Raw genomic sequence first — 14,742 nt, 5'->3', positions numbered from 1 at the left:
ATGACATTACAATAAAGCGACAAGATAATATTTTCATTTATTAATTAAAAATGGTAGAATTGAGCACGATAGACTAAAAAACAAAATCAATTGAATAGGAGAGATTTGATTGGTGTCTATTTGAAAAAAATCCAAAAATTTAATTGACATAAACCGTTCAAATGATCAATTTTGTACTCCTTCAAACTTACCATAGTCAGTTCGATATTAGTTTTGGTCAGAAGACCATTAATTGACTAATGGTCACCCCTAAAAAGTGACGTGTCTTTTGAAATCAGAATGGATTTTTCTTATGTTTGTAGAGTTAGTTTCTTCCTCATACTTCAAAAGAAAAATAAAAGTAACCAAATGAAACTTACCATGACCATTATGGTCACTAATAACCATTTCGTTTAAATTTATAATAATTATTTCAAGATTTAAACAAACTTTGTATAGTAATAGTTATGTGTGTGAAATTAGGATCTCGCGAACTTAAGGCCGAGTTTCCCAAACAAGGATAAAACTTTCCTTAGCTTATTTCTCTTCCATGTAGAAAACCGTCTGCGATCTTTGCGGTTCCCGTTCGACTTCATAATGGGCCCTGACATTGTTAACCTGTTGAACCCCGTTCCGGTTTCAAGATCCATATTCGCAACTGCCCTTGCAAATGCCAATCCCTTGGGCTCAAGGAACATTTTTGGGCTTTCTATTGCCCCATTTTTTGAATTGGGCTGCCTATGGGATAATATAAGGCCCATCATTTGTTCTGATGAGTTATTCGGCCTAGGTGTAAATGATGAATGGGCCAAATCCGACCCATCTCTGTTTGCTTGCGCTTTTCCCGCTCCGTCTTTCTTCACACTCTGTAAGGCTACCAAGAAAGGATCAAATTCATCGTTCCATAGATTCTGATGAACAAATTTGATTTTGAGCGCCGAGACTGGCGATCGAGGCGACGACACGGTGGAGCTTTTGCCGCTGCGATTTTCGTTTAGACGTTCATGAGACGGAGGGATTTTGAGCCGAGGAGGAAGAGGAAGAACCTTTCCGTCTGAAAATAATTCATCGGCAAACGCCATTACAGGTAAAGATTCATCTTCGAATTGCATTCTTTTCTTGTTTTGTTGCTCTTTTCGATCCTCTAGATCGAAATCGACATCGTTGAGATTGAAACGGCAGCTAGTTCCGAATTCAAACTCGTCTAGGGTAGAATTCGGACGTGAATGTCCAATCGGAGACTTACACTGCTTTGGACTTGATGGAACACTATGAAATTCGATGTTCTTGATCTGCATTTTCATTTGGCAGAAATGATAAGGTTTTGGATGGAAAGTGTTTTAAAGGAGAATGAGTGGGTAGCTTAGAGAAGAGATTGAGTGTAGAGGAATTTGTCCAGAATTGAAGGATGAAATTGTGATGTTTGTGAAGAAATTGAGTTCTCTTCTTCGAAGCTAATCTTTAGAGATGAAATTATGGAATAGAAAAAGAGGAGCAAATTGCGAGTTCATCATGTTCATATGTTGTCAAATCATCCGGATTTTCTGCCTTTTCCATTATTCTATTTGCTGAATGAAGACTAAGACAAAGCCTATAACATTATTTTCCGTTCCAAATAAATTATTAAAACAACCTTCCCATTTAGAATATGTTCTACAGGAATAATACCAGACTTAGTTTAATGCATTCACTGCAGTCTTGAGTTGACTGATTGCAACTCTGTTATGAAATTCATTAGACTTCGATTCTTGATTCGGAACATAACATATTAGCTTGGTTACGGAAGTAAGGTCTCTTTCTAAACTTTAAAGACTAAAATTGGAGAAAATTTCATGAGAGAGAATTGCTTATGAAGCTCTCTTGTTCAAGTTAGTTAATTACGAAGAAAGCATATTCATTCATAGAGCCATACAAACTCTACATGAATGATCATATATCATTGATTCCAACAAAATATATCAACATAGTTAATCATGTTCATGTTGCATGTTTACTAAAACGGATGAAATTAACATCATGTTTATTAATATTGCTATTATTATTATTGTTTTGACATTTTAGAAGTTTGAAATATTGTTTAGACATGAGAACAATCAAGTCAAGTAAAGAATAAAAAAGATAGCTCTCATGTTTTTTAGTTGTGTAGTCCGTGATTTCCTTAGCAAAATTAGCAACTCCAACTTCTTTTGTCAAACACTCTATCTATGGGTAAATCGAGTCTTTTAGATGGAAGACCCAAACATTGGATATAAAATGTTGTATGATCCATTTTTCTAAATAGGAGGTTGACCCTTTACTTCCGTAAAATTTGAGAAAATTTATCAAAATAAGATCGTGTGCACGCTTCTGCAATTCCTTCCATCTCGCTCTTTCATGTCTTGTCCATCTCACTCAATCTTTCTTAGTCTTCTATGTTTGGTGTCGCTTTCGCTTAGTCTCACTTGGTTGGTATTGCCCTTGTCCATCTCAATTAGTGACGCTCGATGTTGGAGAAGAAGCTAGAGAAGAGAGAAGAAAGTCATGGGAAGTAGAGAAGAAACGTGCAACTGAGAAGAAAAAAACCTTAAATCAATAAAAGTGAATAATAATATAGTAATTCCACACTTCTAAAACAAGTCTTTTAGACAATTAAATCGGATAAATGCTACCACCAAAAGGAGCCATCAACAACACCAACTCTGCCTGTTCTTATACCTTGTTGGAATGTTTATCGTACATGCATTAATTCTTCCACGGTTGTAGTCTTTTTTTTTAAAGTCAAATTAGCAAAATATACTATTAAAATTAATCCATGAAATATTTTTCAAAAAAAGTTTAACTAACAATATAAATTGATTCATTTATCATAGTTTAGATTTTTGTTAATAAAATTAAAAGCTTTACATCATAATGTAGAGCAGAGTCCGTACACTTACGAAAGTTTAAAGTTTAAACTAATATGATCATATATTTATTTATGGTTTTAATCAAAAGGACCCTCAAAGTTGTGTACGAAAGTTTAGAGTTTAAACTAATATGATCATATATTTATTTATGGTTTTAATTAAAAGGACCCTCAAAGTTTAGGAATATGAACAATGTTTATTCCACGAATGTTTAATTTCTAGTGTAATAAGTAGATGTTTATTATAACATATCCTTCTTATTACTTGAACTTTTAAAATATGTGTTAAAATAAGGACCAACATACTATATTTAATGACTTTAAAAGTTCCATTCTCTCATCCTACTTATTTAAAAACAAAAATTCAAAAAATCTCATTTTAAAATCTTCATTTCAACTTTTATTCTAAACCTCTATAAAAATTGAAACATTTTTTTTTGGATGGAGTTGAAGATTATTAATCTTTAACTTAGATTTGTTATAACACTTTTTTTTTTTTAATTCTTCAAAATAAATGTGTATATAAAATTTACTATAAAGATAAAATTGGTAAGGAAAAAAAGACTAAAAATAACAAAATATCGAAATTAGTTTTATTTTATCCTTCCCTAAATAACAAATTTTAGAATAAATTATTTTTAAATATAGTTAAATGAAAAAAAATTATTATTATAAAATATAATTAAATTTTAAATTTTGTTAACGATTTTTAGAATCAAATTTTAGATTCCGATAATAATAAAATTTAGAGGTGGAATCATTTTGTAGGTATAAATACATACGTCTCGTTTGTAATTGGAAGTGAAAATTTTGAATTGATGGAAGGGCTTCCCTTGCAATCTCACTCCAACTCCTTCATGAACTCTCTGCCCTCTTCGAAGCTCAAACTCAAACTTCACCATTTCAGATTTCTTTGTACTTCCTCTTTCTCTTCAATTTGTTCTTCTGAAATCTCTACTATATCTTCTTCTTCCGTTCGGAAAGATAGCAGCGGCAAAGCTAAATTGGCAATCGCCCACGCTCAACTCAAGGACAACTGGTTGGCTTCTCTTTCCTGTCCTTTTCCTCTTGGTCACGATTACTCCTCCAATTCTTCCTCACCTGACCGAAATGCGGCTTCCGAATGTGTTATTGGCGTCGATCCCGATGTTTCTGGTGCTGTGGCGCTCTTGAGAACCGATGAATCGATTTCTTCGGCTCAGGTAGCTGGTTTTGTTTTCGCGTTTTTTGTTACTTTTGTTTAAGTTTAGGGATTATAGTGGTATGTGTTTGTTCTTATATGGCTTTGTTGTTCATGTTTGGCTATTGGTTGTATATACTTGGCTGATTTTGTCTTTATGATTGAGGGATTAAAAATAGTAGGTGACTGATAAGGGGGGAAAATTGGAAATCGTATTTGTAATTTACTTGTCTGCAAGCATGGTTGAAGTTTTTCCCCTTTCAGTAGTACTGTTAGTGCATAACTACATTGTTAGAAGCTTTCCAGATATGGGAGATGCTTATCCATCCAATGTAAGACTAAAGTGCTGATGAAATGTTAAACCTAAGTACAAAACAAGATCGATACAATTCTTCCTCTTTTTTTTTCGTCTTTTTATTTTGTTAATGATCGATGCAATTCAAAGTAAAAATAGTTATTACAGTTTGATTTCTTTTTAATCTTTTTTGTTTTTCAATTTGTTAGGTGTATGATTCTCCCCACGTGCAAATACTAGTTGGTGGAAGGAAACGGAAACGGTTAGATGCTAAGTCAATTGTCCAACTTCTTCACAGCTTTAATGCTCCCATTGGTACGAATATGATTGTATTTCTGTAGATTATTGTCTCTGAATACTTTTGCATACCGTATGTCTGTACTGGGATTGGGTGTTTTGTATAATTCTCAACTGACATAAATGTTTCTGGGTATGATGACTACGATCAAACGAAAATGAATATTTGGCTGTTTATAGCCAAAATAATGGTAAAGAAATTGGGTATGTCCTTTCATCTCTCTGTCTTTCCCCAGCAAATATTTTCATAGAGTTTACCTAAAGACAGGAAATGCTATACCCAACATATTGAGTTGAACTTCTTCACCCGAGGCTCTTTAGTTCCACACATTTGGCTGTTTATTTTTTTTAAATGTTGGTTTAGTAGGAAAATGTATCGATATCCTTGTTCCCTTTGTTTTCATCTCCCTATTTTAATGCATACTTCTATTTTCTTCATTTAACATACAACATGTGGGTCTGTTTTTAATGAGTTGATGATCCCAATTTTTAGGTACTACTGCATATCTGGAGCAGTCAAATCCATTTCCAAAGGATGGAAAACAGGTATGCCATTGATTTTAATTAGACTTCATTACAAGGAGGAATATAATTAGTTGGAGTATTTCTTGGATTATCTTTTTTTTATTTCTTTTCCCCACTAATTTCATTTTCTTTCTCTGAAGGGGTGGTGGGGTGGAGGATTTGGTTATGGATTGTGGATTGGCGTATTAGTTGGGCTAGGATTTTCTGTTGTTCCTGTGCCACCCCTTGCGTGGAAAAACAAATTTGAGCTATCGGGAAAGGATACTTCTAAGGTAAGTTCAGCCAATTGCCAACACTAGTCTAGGTAGTTGTCTCATTCACATATAGATCAAACACTTTATAATGTTCAATAGCCCTTTATCGTTATTACTGATCTCAATCTTTAGTGTGTCATTACCAATACGTAAAAAGTTAACCTAGTGGTAAACAAAGGGCGTTAAGTCGAGATGTTCAAGGGTGGGGCAGGGAAGGGGAAGTGGAGCAGTTCCCCATCCTTTAGTCATCGGGGAAAATTTTCTCCCCACTCCTTCCCCAATTCTCGAGGTTAAATGAACATCTCTAATATTGAGTTTGATAAAGGGCTAAGAGGGAATGAGTTCAATTCATGGTATATATATATATATTTAATATCTAATGAATTTTTTGACACTCAAATGTTGTAGGGTTAGACAAGTTGTCTTGTGAGCTTAGTTAAGGTGAGCTAAGCTGGTTCAAACACTTGCAAGTATCTAAACAAAATAAAAAAGTTTGTTATAGAACATATATTAGTGGCTAAAATCCGCGTTAATTTAATGATTTTATGTTCTTTAACTACCATCCCATGTTTCATTCTGAACAAGGGGAAAGGACTTCCAATCGTCTTATGCCACAAACATATTTATAAGACAGAAATAGCTGAGGGATAACAGATTCCTCCCAGAACTAAAAACAGAGCAGCCATTTATCTCAATAATGGTTATATTTCTGTTTAGTTTTAAAAAACTTGACTTTTGCTGATATGTGAAGAATTATACTCGTACCACCTCTCACACGGTTACAGCCTTTTCTAGCCGTGGCGATCCATAAAATTTATTGACAGGGGATTTTATAGTTTAATAAAAATAATAAGAAAAAATTGAACCTATGTCTAGTGGGAATCAAGAGATAGTCTTACCACTGGACAAACGTTTTGTATTGGTGTTTTTTCAGTTTTTTATATATATATTATATAAATAACATAAAGTTAAGGAGAGCTCGAGCCCTTAAATCTACCCTGTCTTCTTGTATACCAACTCTTATTGGAATTAATGTTTTAGAAAGTGATGGATTAATACTAGAAGTTAAAGCCAAAGGATACTGACTAAATGTGAACTCTATACTTTATTAGTTTACCAACGAATTGTTGGTTCGTCCTGCTTTCTGCTATTATTGTCTGCTCTATTGTATATTTTGTTATCTAGAAGTATTCTTTCTTATACTAATTTTATTTTGAATATTTTCATTGTAGGATGACAGTCGGAGGATTGCATCTGAATTATTTCCATCTCTAACCCCACTCTTGAAGAGGAAAAAAGATCACGGTATTTTATTACGTATTTTGTATGCTGTATGTTTCAAAAGTTCGTTAATTTTCAATTTTTATATTTGGACAAGAAGTTGGATAGATATCATATCTCACGTAACATACATAAATTTAGCATTTCTTTTAAAACAAAATATTGGGTGAAAGAGTCGAAACTCTTGACCTTTATGATTAAGTTCTATGCTCATTTTGATGACATTTTAGAAATGAAAGACTCGTTCTTTTAACTCATCTCTACAAAGTTAGGTTGAGGGCAATGATGAAGCTCTAAGTGAAACAAACACTTATTTTGTTATGGTTTTTCACCACTTGGAGGAGTTGTAAAATTCTTGTAAATGTACTAAAACCCATAAGCTTCTTCCAAGATTTGCATCTTCATTTCATTAACAAGAAGAAAACAGAGTTGGGTGTGATATAATGAAAAATTATTCTTTCATGTATCCCTTAAAAACATTTGTGCCTTTCCTCGTGTTTGCAGGGAGGGCTGATGCTTTACTCATTGCTGCTTATGGAAAAGGCTTGAAGTTGAATTCGAAAACACCATTGACTTAGAGGAGTCGATAGCTTTGGTTGGTATGGCAGATTGTCCTGATTCGATTCTTCCAATGAATTCAGGTCAAGGTTTGGCATTGAATAGAGTGAATGCAAGTGATGGGTGAGAGAGTGTATATTCCACATTTGATGAGTTCATTTGCTTTTTGATTATTTTGATTAAGGTTAACTAACCATTCGATCATGTTGCTAAATTAGAAATGAGCCTTGTAGCATTAGTAACTCGGTAACGAAATGAAATTGTTGTAGATTAGAAACCTTTGTATTATTAGAGATTGACATAACTTAACTATATTTTTTGTATGCAGAAAACGATTTTGGGTTGTGTTAGTTTTCTTTTGGATAATTGTAATGGATGGTAATTTGAAAATAATAATTAAGTATATAAGATTTTTAAAAAATTGTAAATATAACAAAACCTCCTTAAAAGGATTTTTTTTTCGCAGTTCAAATGAGACTCCTTAGTCGAGGACAAGGAATAGAACAAAACATGGCAAATGCATATTCTCTCTTTTAACACTTGAAATCATTAAGATTTAAAAAAAAAACTATAAAGTTGTAAAGCAAAAATAATAAAGGTTTCGAACTTTTTTTTTCGTGGACCTATTAAACAAAATATTGAAAGTTAGCTAATAAGTTTTTTTTAAAAAATCAAATATATTAGACAACCAAGAAAATGATAAAAAAAAATAGAACATTTTTTAAAAATCCTTAAAAAATGTATTGGACACAAAATAAAAAATAATCAAATACATAATTGTTAAAAATCTTTCAAACAAACATGAAATTTCATGAACTGTAGTTCCACCCAAAAATAAATCAAGTTACCACTTACCAAGCACGTTTCATTTAATAAAGAAAAAGTCACCACTTACCAAAAACATTTCATCTTCTTGAATTTAAGAATGAGAAATGGGAAACCTATAAACAAAAGTAGATTGTCATATCCATGGTGTGATTGATTAAAATTTTGAAATTGATATGAGCCATAGAAAAATTTATGCTTTTGAAATTTCAAAATCAAAAAGTTGGAGAAGAAAATAGAGAGCTATTAAATTAGAGGATGAATTTTGACAAGAAATTGTAGGTAACAGCAAATTTACCTTCTCCAACTCCTTCATTGGCCTGACATCTTCCAATAAAATTTGCGCCATCCAGCCTTGAAGTAAAAAAGATAAACACATCAAGTCTAATAAATTTAAGGCCATATGTCATCCTTTCCCAACAAAAAAAATGGTTCTTTTGGTAGTAAAAAATCTTGCAGTTATGTCCAAAGCATCTAATTAAGGGTAATCTCATAGATGACTCCTTGAAGATTCCCAACCACAGATCGTGTTCCATCTACTTCAATCATTCGCATCCCATGCCGAGAAGCTTCATCAAGTATCAGTGTATCCATGCTATAAAGTAAATGCATGAGAAACAACTTTTAGTAAATAGAACACAAACTAGCATTTGTAGTAGTAGTAGAGTCTCCTCTTATTGATTGTATCACTAAACAAACATGCATTTGTGATAGTGGTTTCCTCTTATTGATTGTATCACTAAAGAAAAATTGCTCAAAATCCATGGAATACCAATGATACACGAGAAAAAAGGTGAAAATTGTTGAGATCTTGTTTTGTAACCATTTAGTTTTTAGTTTTTGAGAATTAAGCTTACAAATAGCAGAATCCTCATGTTTGTGAAGTTCCAAAACATTTGAAGTTTTTTGTTAAAGAATGTAGGATAATTTTTTGGCTGAGTACTTGAAAGTAGATTTCTTTTTGTTCCTGCTTCAAAATTTTGTTTCTGGCAGTTTAGTGAGTTGGTTGTTTGCTTCATTATTTCTTGTTGTGTGCAAGAATGGTTTCCTCTTGTCAAAGAATTTAATGTTATTTCACAATTTGTTGGTTTGAAAATTGTTAGCAAGTCTTCTCGGGCTCAAGATCGATTTTGTGGCTTCTCATTAAAAAAGTAATATTTTGCTTGGTAGTTATTTCTCCATTTTTGTTTGAGTTATAGAGGATTTTGGCTTGTTTGTGTTGTCATTTTGATTGTCCTTTTAGTACTTTTTCTCCTTTTTCTCTTAGTATATTACTTTTACTTTGATTTGAGCATTGATCTCATTTATTATCATTAATAAAGAGGCTCGTTTCTGTTTTTTAAAAAAATTTAGCCTATAAATATCAATTCCACCCTTACCGATTGTTTTTGGAATTTGGAATTTGGCGAAGGATTTAAGTCTTTCACATAATAAATATGCAAATAATTGTTAAAATGAAAGCAAATAGAATTAATTTTTAAGAAACAAATGGGCCGAAGTCGTGAAATGAAAGGTGCTCATTCCAAACACAAAACCAGGAAGATGAGAAGAAATACAGAAGGGTAGAAGAGGAAGGAATTATGAAGCCTAAGCTAAATTTTGATGTTATACTTTGGAGAATGACATCCTATGGTCCTTGACTAAATTTCTAAGGTTCTTACTGTCTAGAGAACCTTCTGGAAATCCATATCAATTTATGTTGTGGTCTTTATCACAAAACAGACAAATTCTATATAGATGCAGAGAGATTATTCAGTAAAATGGTAAAGGAACAGAATATTCCTATTTCTAACTTTGTCAACAAAGTAAAAAGTTGAGAGGTTTCTTCAGATACTGGAAACATAAAATGATAATAATAGCACAAAGCCAAAGAGCAACTCACCTCCTAGCTCGGGATACATATGCTAGAATGAATTTGCATTTTCCTCTTCCTCTTACTTGGAGGAGCCGCTCAGCCGTTTTGAAAAGCAAAGGTACACTTGATTGTTGAAAGCTTAATAACTGTCAAGGTTCCTTAGAGACAAAAAGTGCAACATTTCCTGTACAAACAACCTATACCATATTTGCATGCTCGTTGCTTCATTCTTGCCTAAAACCGAGTGAGGAAGTGTTAGCCTCTTCTTTTGTCTTCTCGGTTAAAATTTAGTAAAGCTAAGAGACAACTTGAGCTAGCTAAAAACATATTCGAAGCTGCTTTGTTCTTATATTCTTTATATTTGGTAGATGCTATCAATTAGAGAAAAAGTAGAAAAAAATTAGTGAAACCAAACAGCTAAGAGTTTTACTTTCACTTCTTCTGCTATTCTATATCTGCACGGAAATTCTTAGCCCTGATAAAATATTCAATACAAAAGTAGAAATGAGGGAAAGAAAAGCTAGTTTATGTGAAGGGAGTAAAAGAATTAAAATAGAAGAAAACCAATTGTCTGACCTAATGTGGCAGGCAATTGCTTCCATATGTGGAAACACAATTTGATTACGATATGAAAAGTAAAACCATCATACCCTATCAGTATTGCTACTTCCTAGGAGGTTAGGATATGTAAACATGATTGCCCTCACATTTTTCATTTTACCAATTAGCAAAGGCAGGAATTTTTGGTGAGCTTTAGAACCTTAGGATCATTCTATATCTCTGCTGTTTAACACCAAAACTGATTGTCAATTTTACGTTTCATGAGAAAAATGAAGAAGAAAGAATCAGGATATAGATATCAGCACCGAGGATTAGATCAAATCCACCAGAATGTTTGTCCATAACTTGGGTTATCTGATCAGAATTTCCCCATTCAAGCTTCTCAGCTGCTAGTTCTGCATAAAATTTTAAATATCAGTACATCCAAACAAGTAACTTATTTTCCATCTTGTTTGCCTCACCAGCAGAATTTCCAAGTGATTCGGGAGATGCATGAAGCTCTATGTTTTTCTTCAGGATCTGTGACATAATATATACGAGGTCATCAAACAATAAATGGGGAATAACCTCTTGTTATATGCATATTTTAAATTTATCCAGATTTCTAATGACCTCGCCTTTAGAACTTCCTCATTATGGTCTGTCAACACCACTTTGTGGCAAAACTTGCTGCAAAGTATTCCAGTTATACCTGTATACAAGACAATCGCCCATGTCATAGCATGTAGAAAAAAGTGATACAATGCAAAAATAATGTTTTTGTTTCATCTTCATGGAATATCATGGACCGTCTTGTTAGTTATATTTACACCAGGATTTGTCTCACCTAGAGGTCTTCACTAAATCCCCGACTTTTGTTAACTTTGTTGACTTCATTTCATTTTTAGAATGAAATTGGTATCGTATAGAAAATTCAATCTCATTTCACATTAAATCAAGGTGTTTCTTTTAGAATTACCACTAAAACATTGTTTTCAGTTTTTAACACACTTTTGTTCTTAACATAAAAAGTTTATTTGGATGATGTTTTACGTTGGATTGTTCTCAAGGTCGTCCTTAACTTGAAGAGAACTCTCAGTTTTGAATTTACTCATCTCTGAGCCTTACAAAACAAGATACTATATCATTCAAAGCAAGTGCTTCATGCACGTTTTAAGTTGCTTGATTATAACCTAAGAATTATGCTCTCTTGTATCTGCAAATTTTTTTTATCTTACCAATTGGATTGAATTTTCATAATTTACTATAGTTTAGGAGCTTTCACCTCTTTCATACTTTTCGTAGTATCAACGAACAGCTGTTTCTTGTCCCAGGGGTCTGAAGTTTTATGTTCTAAAATAAATTTGAGCTAGTTTAATCTTGTGTTCTGGGTTAGAAGTATCGGGGACAGACAAAATGTTTGTCTAAACATAAAATATCAATGTATACAAAAGCGAGTTTTTTCATTTCTATTCTCTCTGTGCCTTCCTCTTATAAGTATGCTACCCAGTGAACATTACCGTACAGGACCTGTCACTCTGATTGACACGTGCGAACTATGCAATGTATCTCTGTTACAGAAGTCAGAAGGGGAAGGAATCAAATTCAGTCACAAAGTACATACCGACACCAGATCCTAATTCAATGATAGAACATCCTTGAAGCAGGTGAGCATGTTGGGACAGATAATTATTCATCAGCAAGGCACCAGGCCACACTAATTGCCCCGTTAAATCAAAATCAGCTGTTTCAATATAATTGTTAGTTCAACAAAGTTTCCAACAAGTCCTATAACTTTGATGTGCTCGTATTGAGGGAAAAAAGAATTGGAATAGTTCAATGAAAATAAATTTCAACATTAATATACATTATAGCATGTATAGCATCTTTTAGCAGCTAATGTTTAAATATTAACCAGGAGCAATTTTAACATCTAAGTTTTTAAAAGGTCAAAACACCAAATCTTTAGAGGTAGAGAAATACACAGAGAAATTCAAGAAAGACATCATATAAACCTATTCAAGACATTCTGGGGACACATTTGAGCAAATAAGGAACGATAGACTATATTTTAACATCATTGATAACTTTAAAGCCATAAAGGGGATTCTATTGTCCAACTAATACATGTGACGCAATAATTTAAATTCTTTGAAAAAACAATACTTGATAAAACCTTTTGTTTCATACAAAGAAAAGTTATTTGGTGAGCACATTAATTTCTTTAAGGGTTCAATTTTTTCTAAGATGAACATATCTATCTATGATCTATACTAATTAGTAATTACATAAAATCTAATGCATTTAACAAAATTTTCCAGACCACTAACTTTACATCCCGATGCCAATGCATACTAAATAGGTCTTCCCATGAACAATGGCACATGAGTTACAGTGATGAATATAAAGGGCAACACTAGAGGATGAGCATCAAAGAACAAAAAAGCGAGATGACCGAGTTTGGTCAGTCGGTTTAAGGGCATAATTGGTTGGAACAATTTTACATCTAATAAAACCAACCAATTAGAAGATCAGCAATCCAACAAGGGCTCAAATCGACTGATCGATGAAATATATATTTTTTATATTTATATAATATGGGATGTCGCTAGCACGTGCAACGCTGTAACAACTTTCCTTGGAAAGATCATTGCTAATGGACATCCCAAGGTATATTTACTTGTAATTAATTAAAAAAGCATTTTTATGTTTCTTCCAATATCTTTTTTTTCAATACATTTTTCCTTCATTCTCCGTTTCTCCCTCTCTCCTCCTGCTTTTTCTCCCTTTCTTCTCTTCTCCTTTTCTTCTTTTATTCTCCATTTAGTACTCTTTTTTTACCTTTTTCAGTTCATCTAATTTCCAAAATCAACCAAAACCAACAAACCACTGATGTGGTTGGTCGGTTGGCGTATGCAAGCTGTTCACAACCAACAGCGAATGACAGATGAAAACCCTTAGAAAACACTGATATTCTATTTTTGATATGACAGTTCAAACATCTTTCCCCTATAAATGTGTTTCAAGGTGTGAAGCGAGAGAAAAGTTAGGAGAAGTACATTTCTATTCTCTCTCTGCCGTCCACATATGAGTATGCTGCCCATTTAGTACATTTCTAAACATTTTACAAGTACTTCTCAATTAGCATTAACAACAGAGAGCACGGTTACAGAAAGCCTTAGTTCAAGTTTATCTTAACCTGATTTTAAAAATATCCAACAGGACCAGCATTAACTTATACGATACTTTTATTGTAATATCTATCAATTTCAACATTTGAATGAGTTGAAACCCTAATACTTCCCAAAAAAACCGAGACAAATAACATTGATCACTCTTAGAAATGATCTTAGTAATCTGATACATTTGCGAACTGATGTATAAATCTTGCTCCCAACAATCACTCGATAGTTTCCTTCAATTAAAGTAATTAATATCATCCAAATTCACATCCATAAACTTATCCGATTAGCCTAAATCAACTTATGCAAATCGTTTCATTCAGCATCGAAATGTACAGAGAAGTGAATCCAACAAGATTATGTTTCGAAAATCCTCAAGTAATCCGAGAAAAAAAAAACTTAGTATATAATAACTCAACGAAAAAATCACGTAAAAACGGAACATATTCACCAAAACACGGAAGTTGAAAAAGCAAACTCACTTGAAGCAGACTGAAGGCAGAAGAGTTCAATCTCATGGGACCCAAATGTAAAGGTAGTGAGCTGATAGCTGCATGTTCGTATACCAGAAACCATAAGATTCTCGAAGAAAGAAACAAAAAAGAAAAGAAAACGATAAATGAATTGATAAAGAGAGAATTACTCGTTGTTCATAAAGAACGAGGGATCTAAACAAACTATGTCTTCTTCTTCCTCTTCTCTCTCCATCTATCGCTGTCTTTGCAAAAGATTTGACGGTGGGAAGGTCTATGACTCTGCAGCTCTCGAGTTTGGGTTCAGCTCCACAGCACAAAAATGTCCGCCTCTGTTCAATGTGAGAAGAGAATCCCATTTCGAACTTATGTGAAATACAAATATTTTGAACTTTTTTGCTTCTTTTTTTCTCATTCAAATAAATCAAAATAAATCCAAATATTTAATTTATGAATAGAGCAAAAGTTTTCTTTTGATTTTATCCACATCACACTAATGACAATCAAAGATAGATATAGATAGTTTAGTAGTATCGATATTAAGTAAAGTTAGTTTCTGTGAATCGATATAATATGAAATTTTGTTGTATTTTATAATATTTTCATAACTTACA

The 14,742-nt window shown here is 32.9% G+C and overlaps 2 protein-coding genes across 4 annotated transcripts; one reads left to right on the top strand and one right to left on the bottom strand.

The window, feature by feature from the left end:
* Positions 1–945: 945 nt before the first annotated feature.
* LOC101204284 (Holliday junction resolvase MOC1, chloroplastic) lies at positions 946–7,603 on the top strand. Its single transcript, XM_004140139.3, has 7 exons — positions 946–1,066; positions 3,632–4,065; positions 4,548–4,653; positions 5,129–5,181; positions 5,301–5,432; positions 6,647–6,719; positions 7,200–7,603. The coding sequence occupies exons 2-7, from the start codon at positions 3,682–3,684 to the stop codon at positions 7,271–7,273; spliced, it is 822 nt and encodes a 273-aa protein (XP_004140187.1). The 5' UTR covers positions 946–1,066; positions 3,632–3,681; the 3' UTR covers positions 7,274–7,603.
* Positions 7,604–8,084: 481 nt separating this feature from the next.
* Positions 8,085–14,490, bottom strand: LOC101204043 (protein N-lysine methyltransferase METTL21A). 3 transcript variants are annotated; one of them, XR_004217890.1, is made up of 9 exons: positions 14,299–14,488; positions 14,138–14,205; positions 12,098–12,217; positions 11,112–11,185; positions 10,956–11,013; positions 10,788–10,889; positions 9,961–10,072; positions 8,377–8,673; positions 8,085–8,194 (listed from the first exon to the last, which is right to left on the bottom strand). XR_004217890.1 is itself a non-coding variant. In XM_004140138.3 (8 exons), the coding sequence occupies exons 1-8, from the start codon at positions 14,361–14,363 to the stop codon at positions 8,553–8,555; spliced, it is 720 nt and encodes a 239-aa protein (XP_004140186.1). In that variant the 5' UTR covers positions 14,364–14,488; the 3' UTR covers positions 8,302–8,552. The 3 variants fall into 3 exon arrangements, 2 of the variants coding, with proteins under 2 accessions (XP_004140186.1, XP_011657607.1); XM_004140138.3 differs by lacking the exon at positions 8,085–8,194 and having other exon boundaries at positions 8,302–8,673; XM_011659305.2 differs by lacking the exons at positions 8,085–8,194; positions 12,098–12,217 and having other exon boundaries at positions 8,302–8,673; positions 14,299–14,490.
* Positions 14,491–14,742: the final 252 nt, after the last annotated feature.

This window comes from Cucumis sativus, chromosome 6 (genome assembly GCF_000004075.3).
Source record: "Cucumis sativus cultivar 9930 chromosome 6, Cucumber_9930_V3, whole genome shotgun sequence".
Taxonomy (NCBI): domain Eukaryota; kingdom Viridiplantae; phylum Streptophyta; class Magnoliopsida; order Cucurbitales; family Cucurbitaceae; genus Cucumis; species Cucumis sativus.
The sequence above is the reverse complement of the archived record's forward strand: the minus strand, read 5'-3'. Positions and strand labels throughout refer to the sequence as shown.

What these genes read in the sequence shown, in the direction of transcription:
- LOC101204043 (XM_004140138.3), bottom strand. Translation starts at nt 14,363, where the DNA reads ATGGAGAGAGAAGAGGAAGAAGAAGACATAGTTTGTTTAGATCCCTCG. An exon ending in TGAATTAGGATCTGGTGTCG is followed by an intron (nt 11,186 to 12,097) that starts GTATGTACTTTG and finishes TCTTGTATACAG; the next exon opens with GTATAACTGGAATACTTTGC. An exon ending in ATAATGAGGAAGTTCTAAAG is followed by an intron (nt 11,014 to 11,111) that starts GCGAGGTCATTA and finishes ATTATGTCACAG; the next exon opens with ATCCTGAAGAAAAACATAGA.
- LOC101204284 (XM_004140139.3), top strand. Translation starts at nt 3,682, where the DNA reads ATGGAAGGGCTTCCCTTGCAATCTCACTCCAACTCCTTCATGAACTCT. An exon ending in CGGGAAAGGATACTTCTAAG is followed by an intron (nt 5,433 to 6,646) that starts GTAAGTTCAGCC and finishes TTTTCATTGTAG; the next exon opens with GATGACAGTCGGAGGATTGC. An exon ending in GAAGAGGAAAAAAGATCACG is followed by an intron (nt 6,720 to 7,199) that starts GTATTTTATTAC and finishes TCGTGTTTGCAG; the next exon opens with GGAGGGCTGATGCTTTACTC.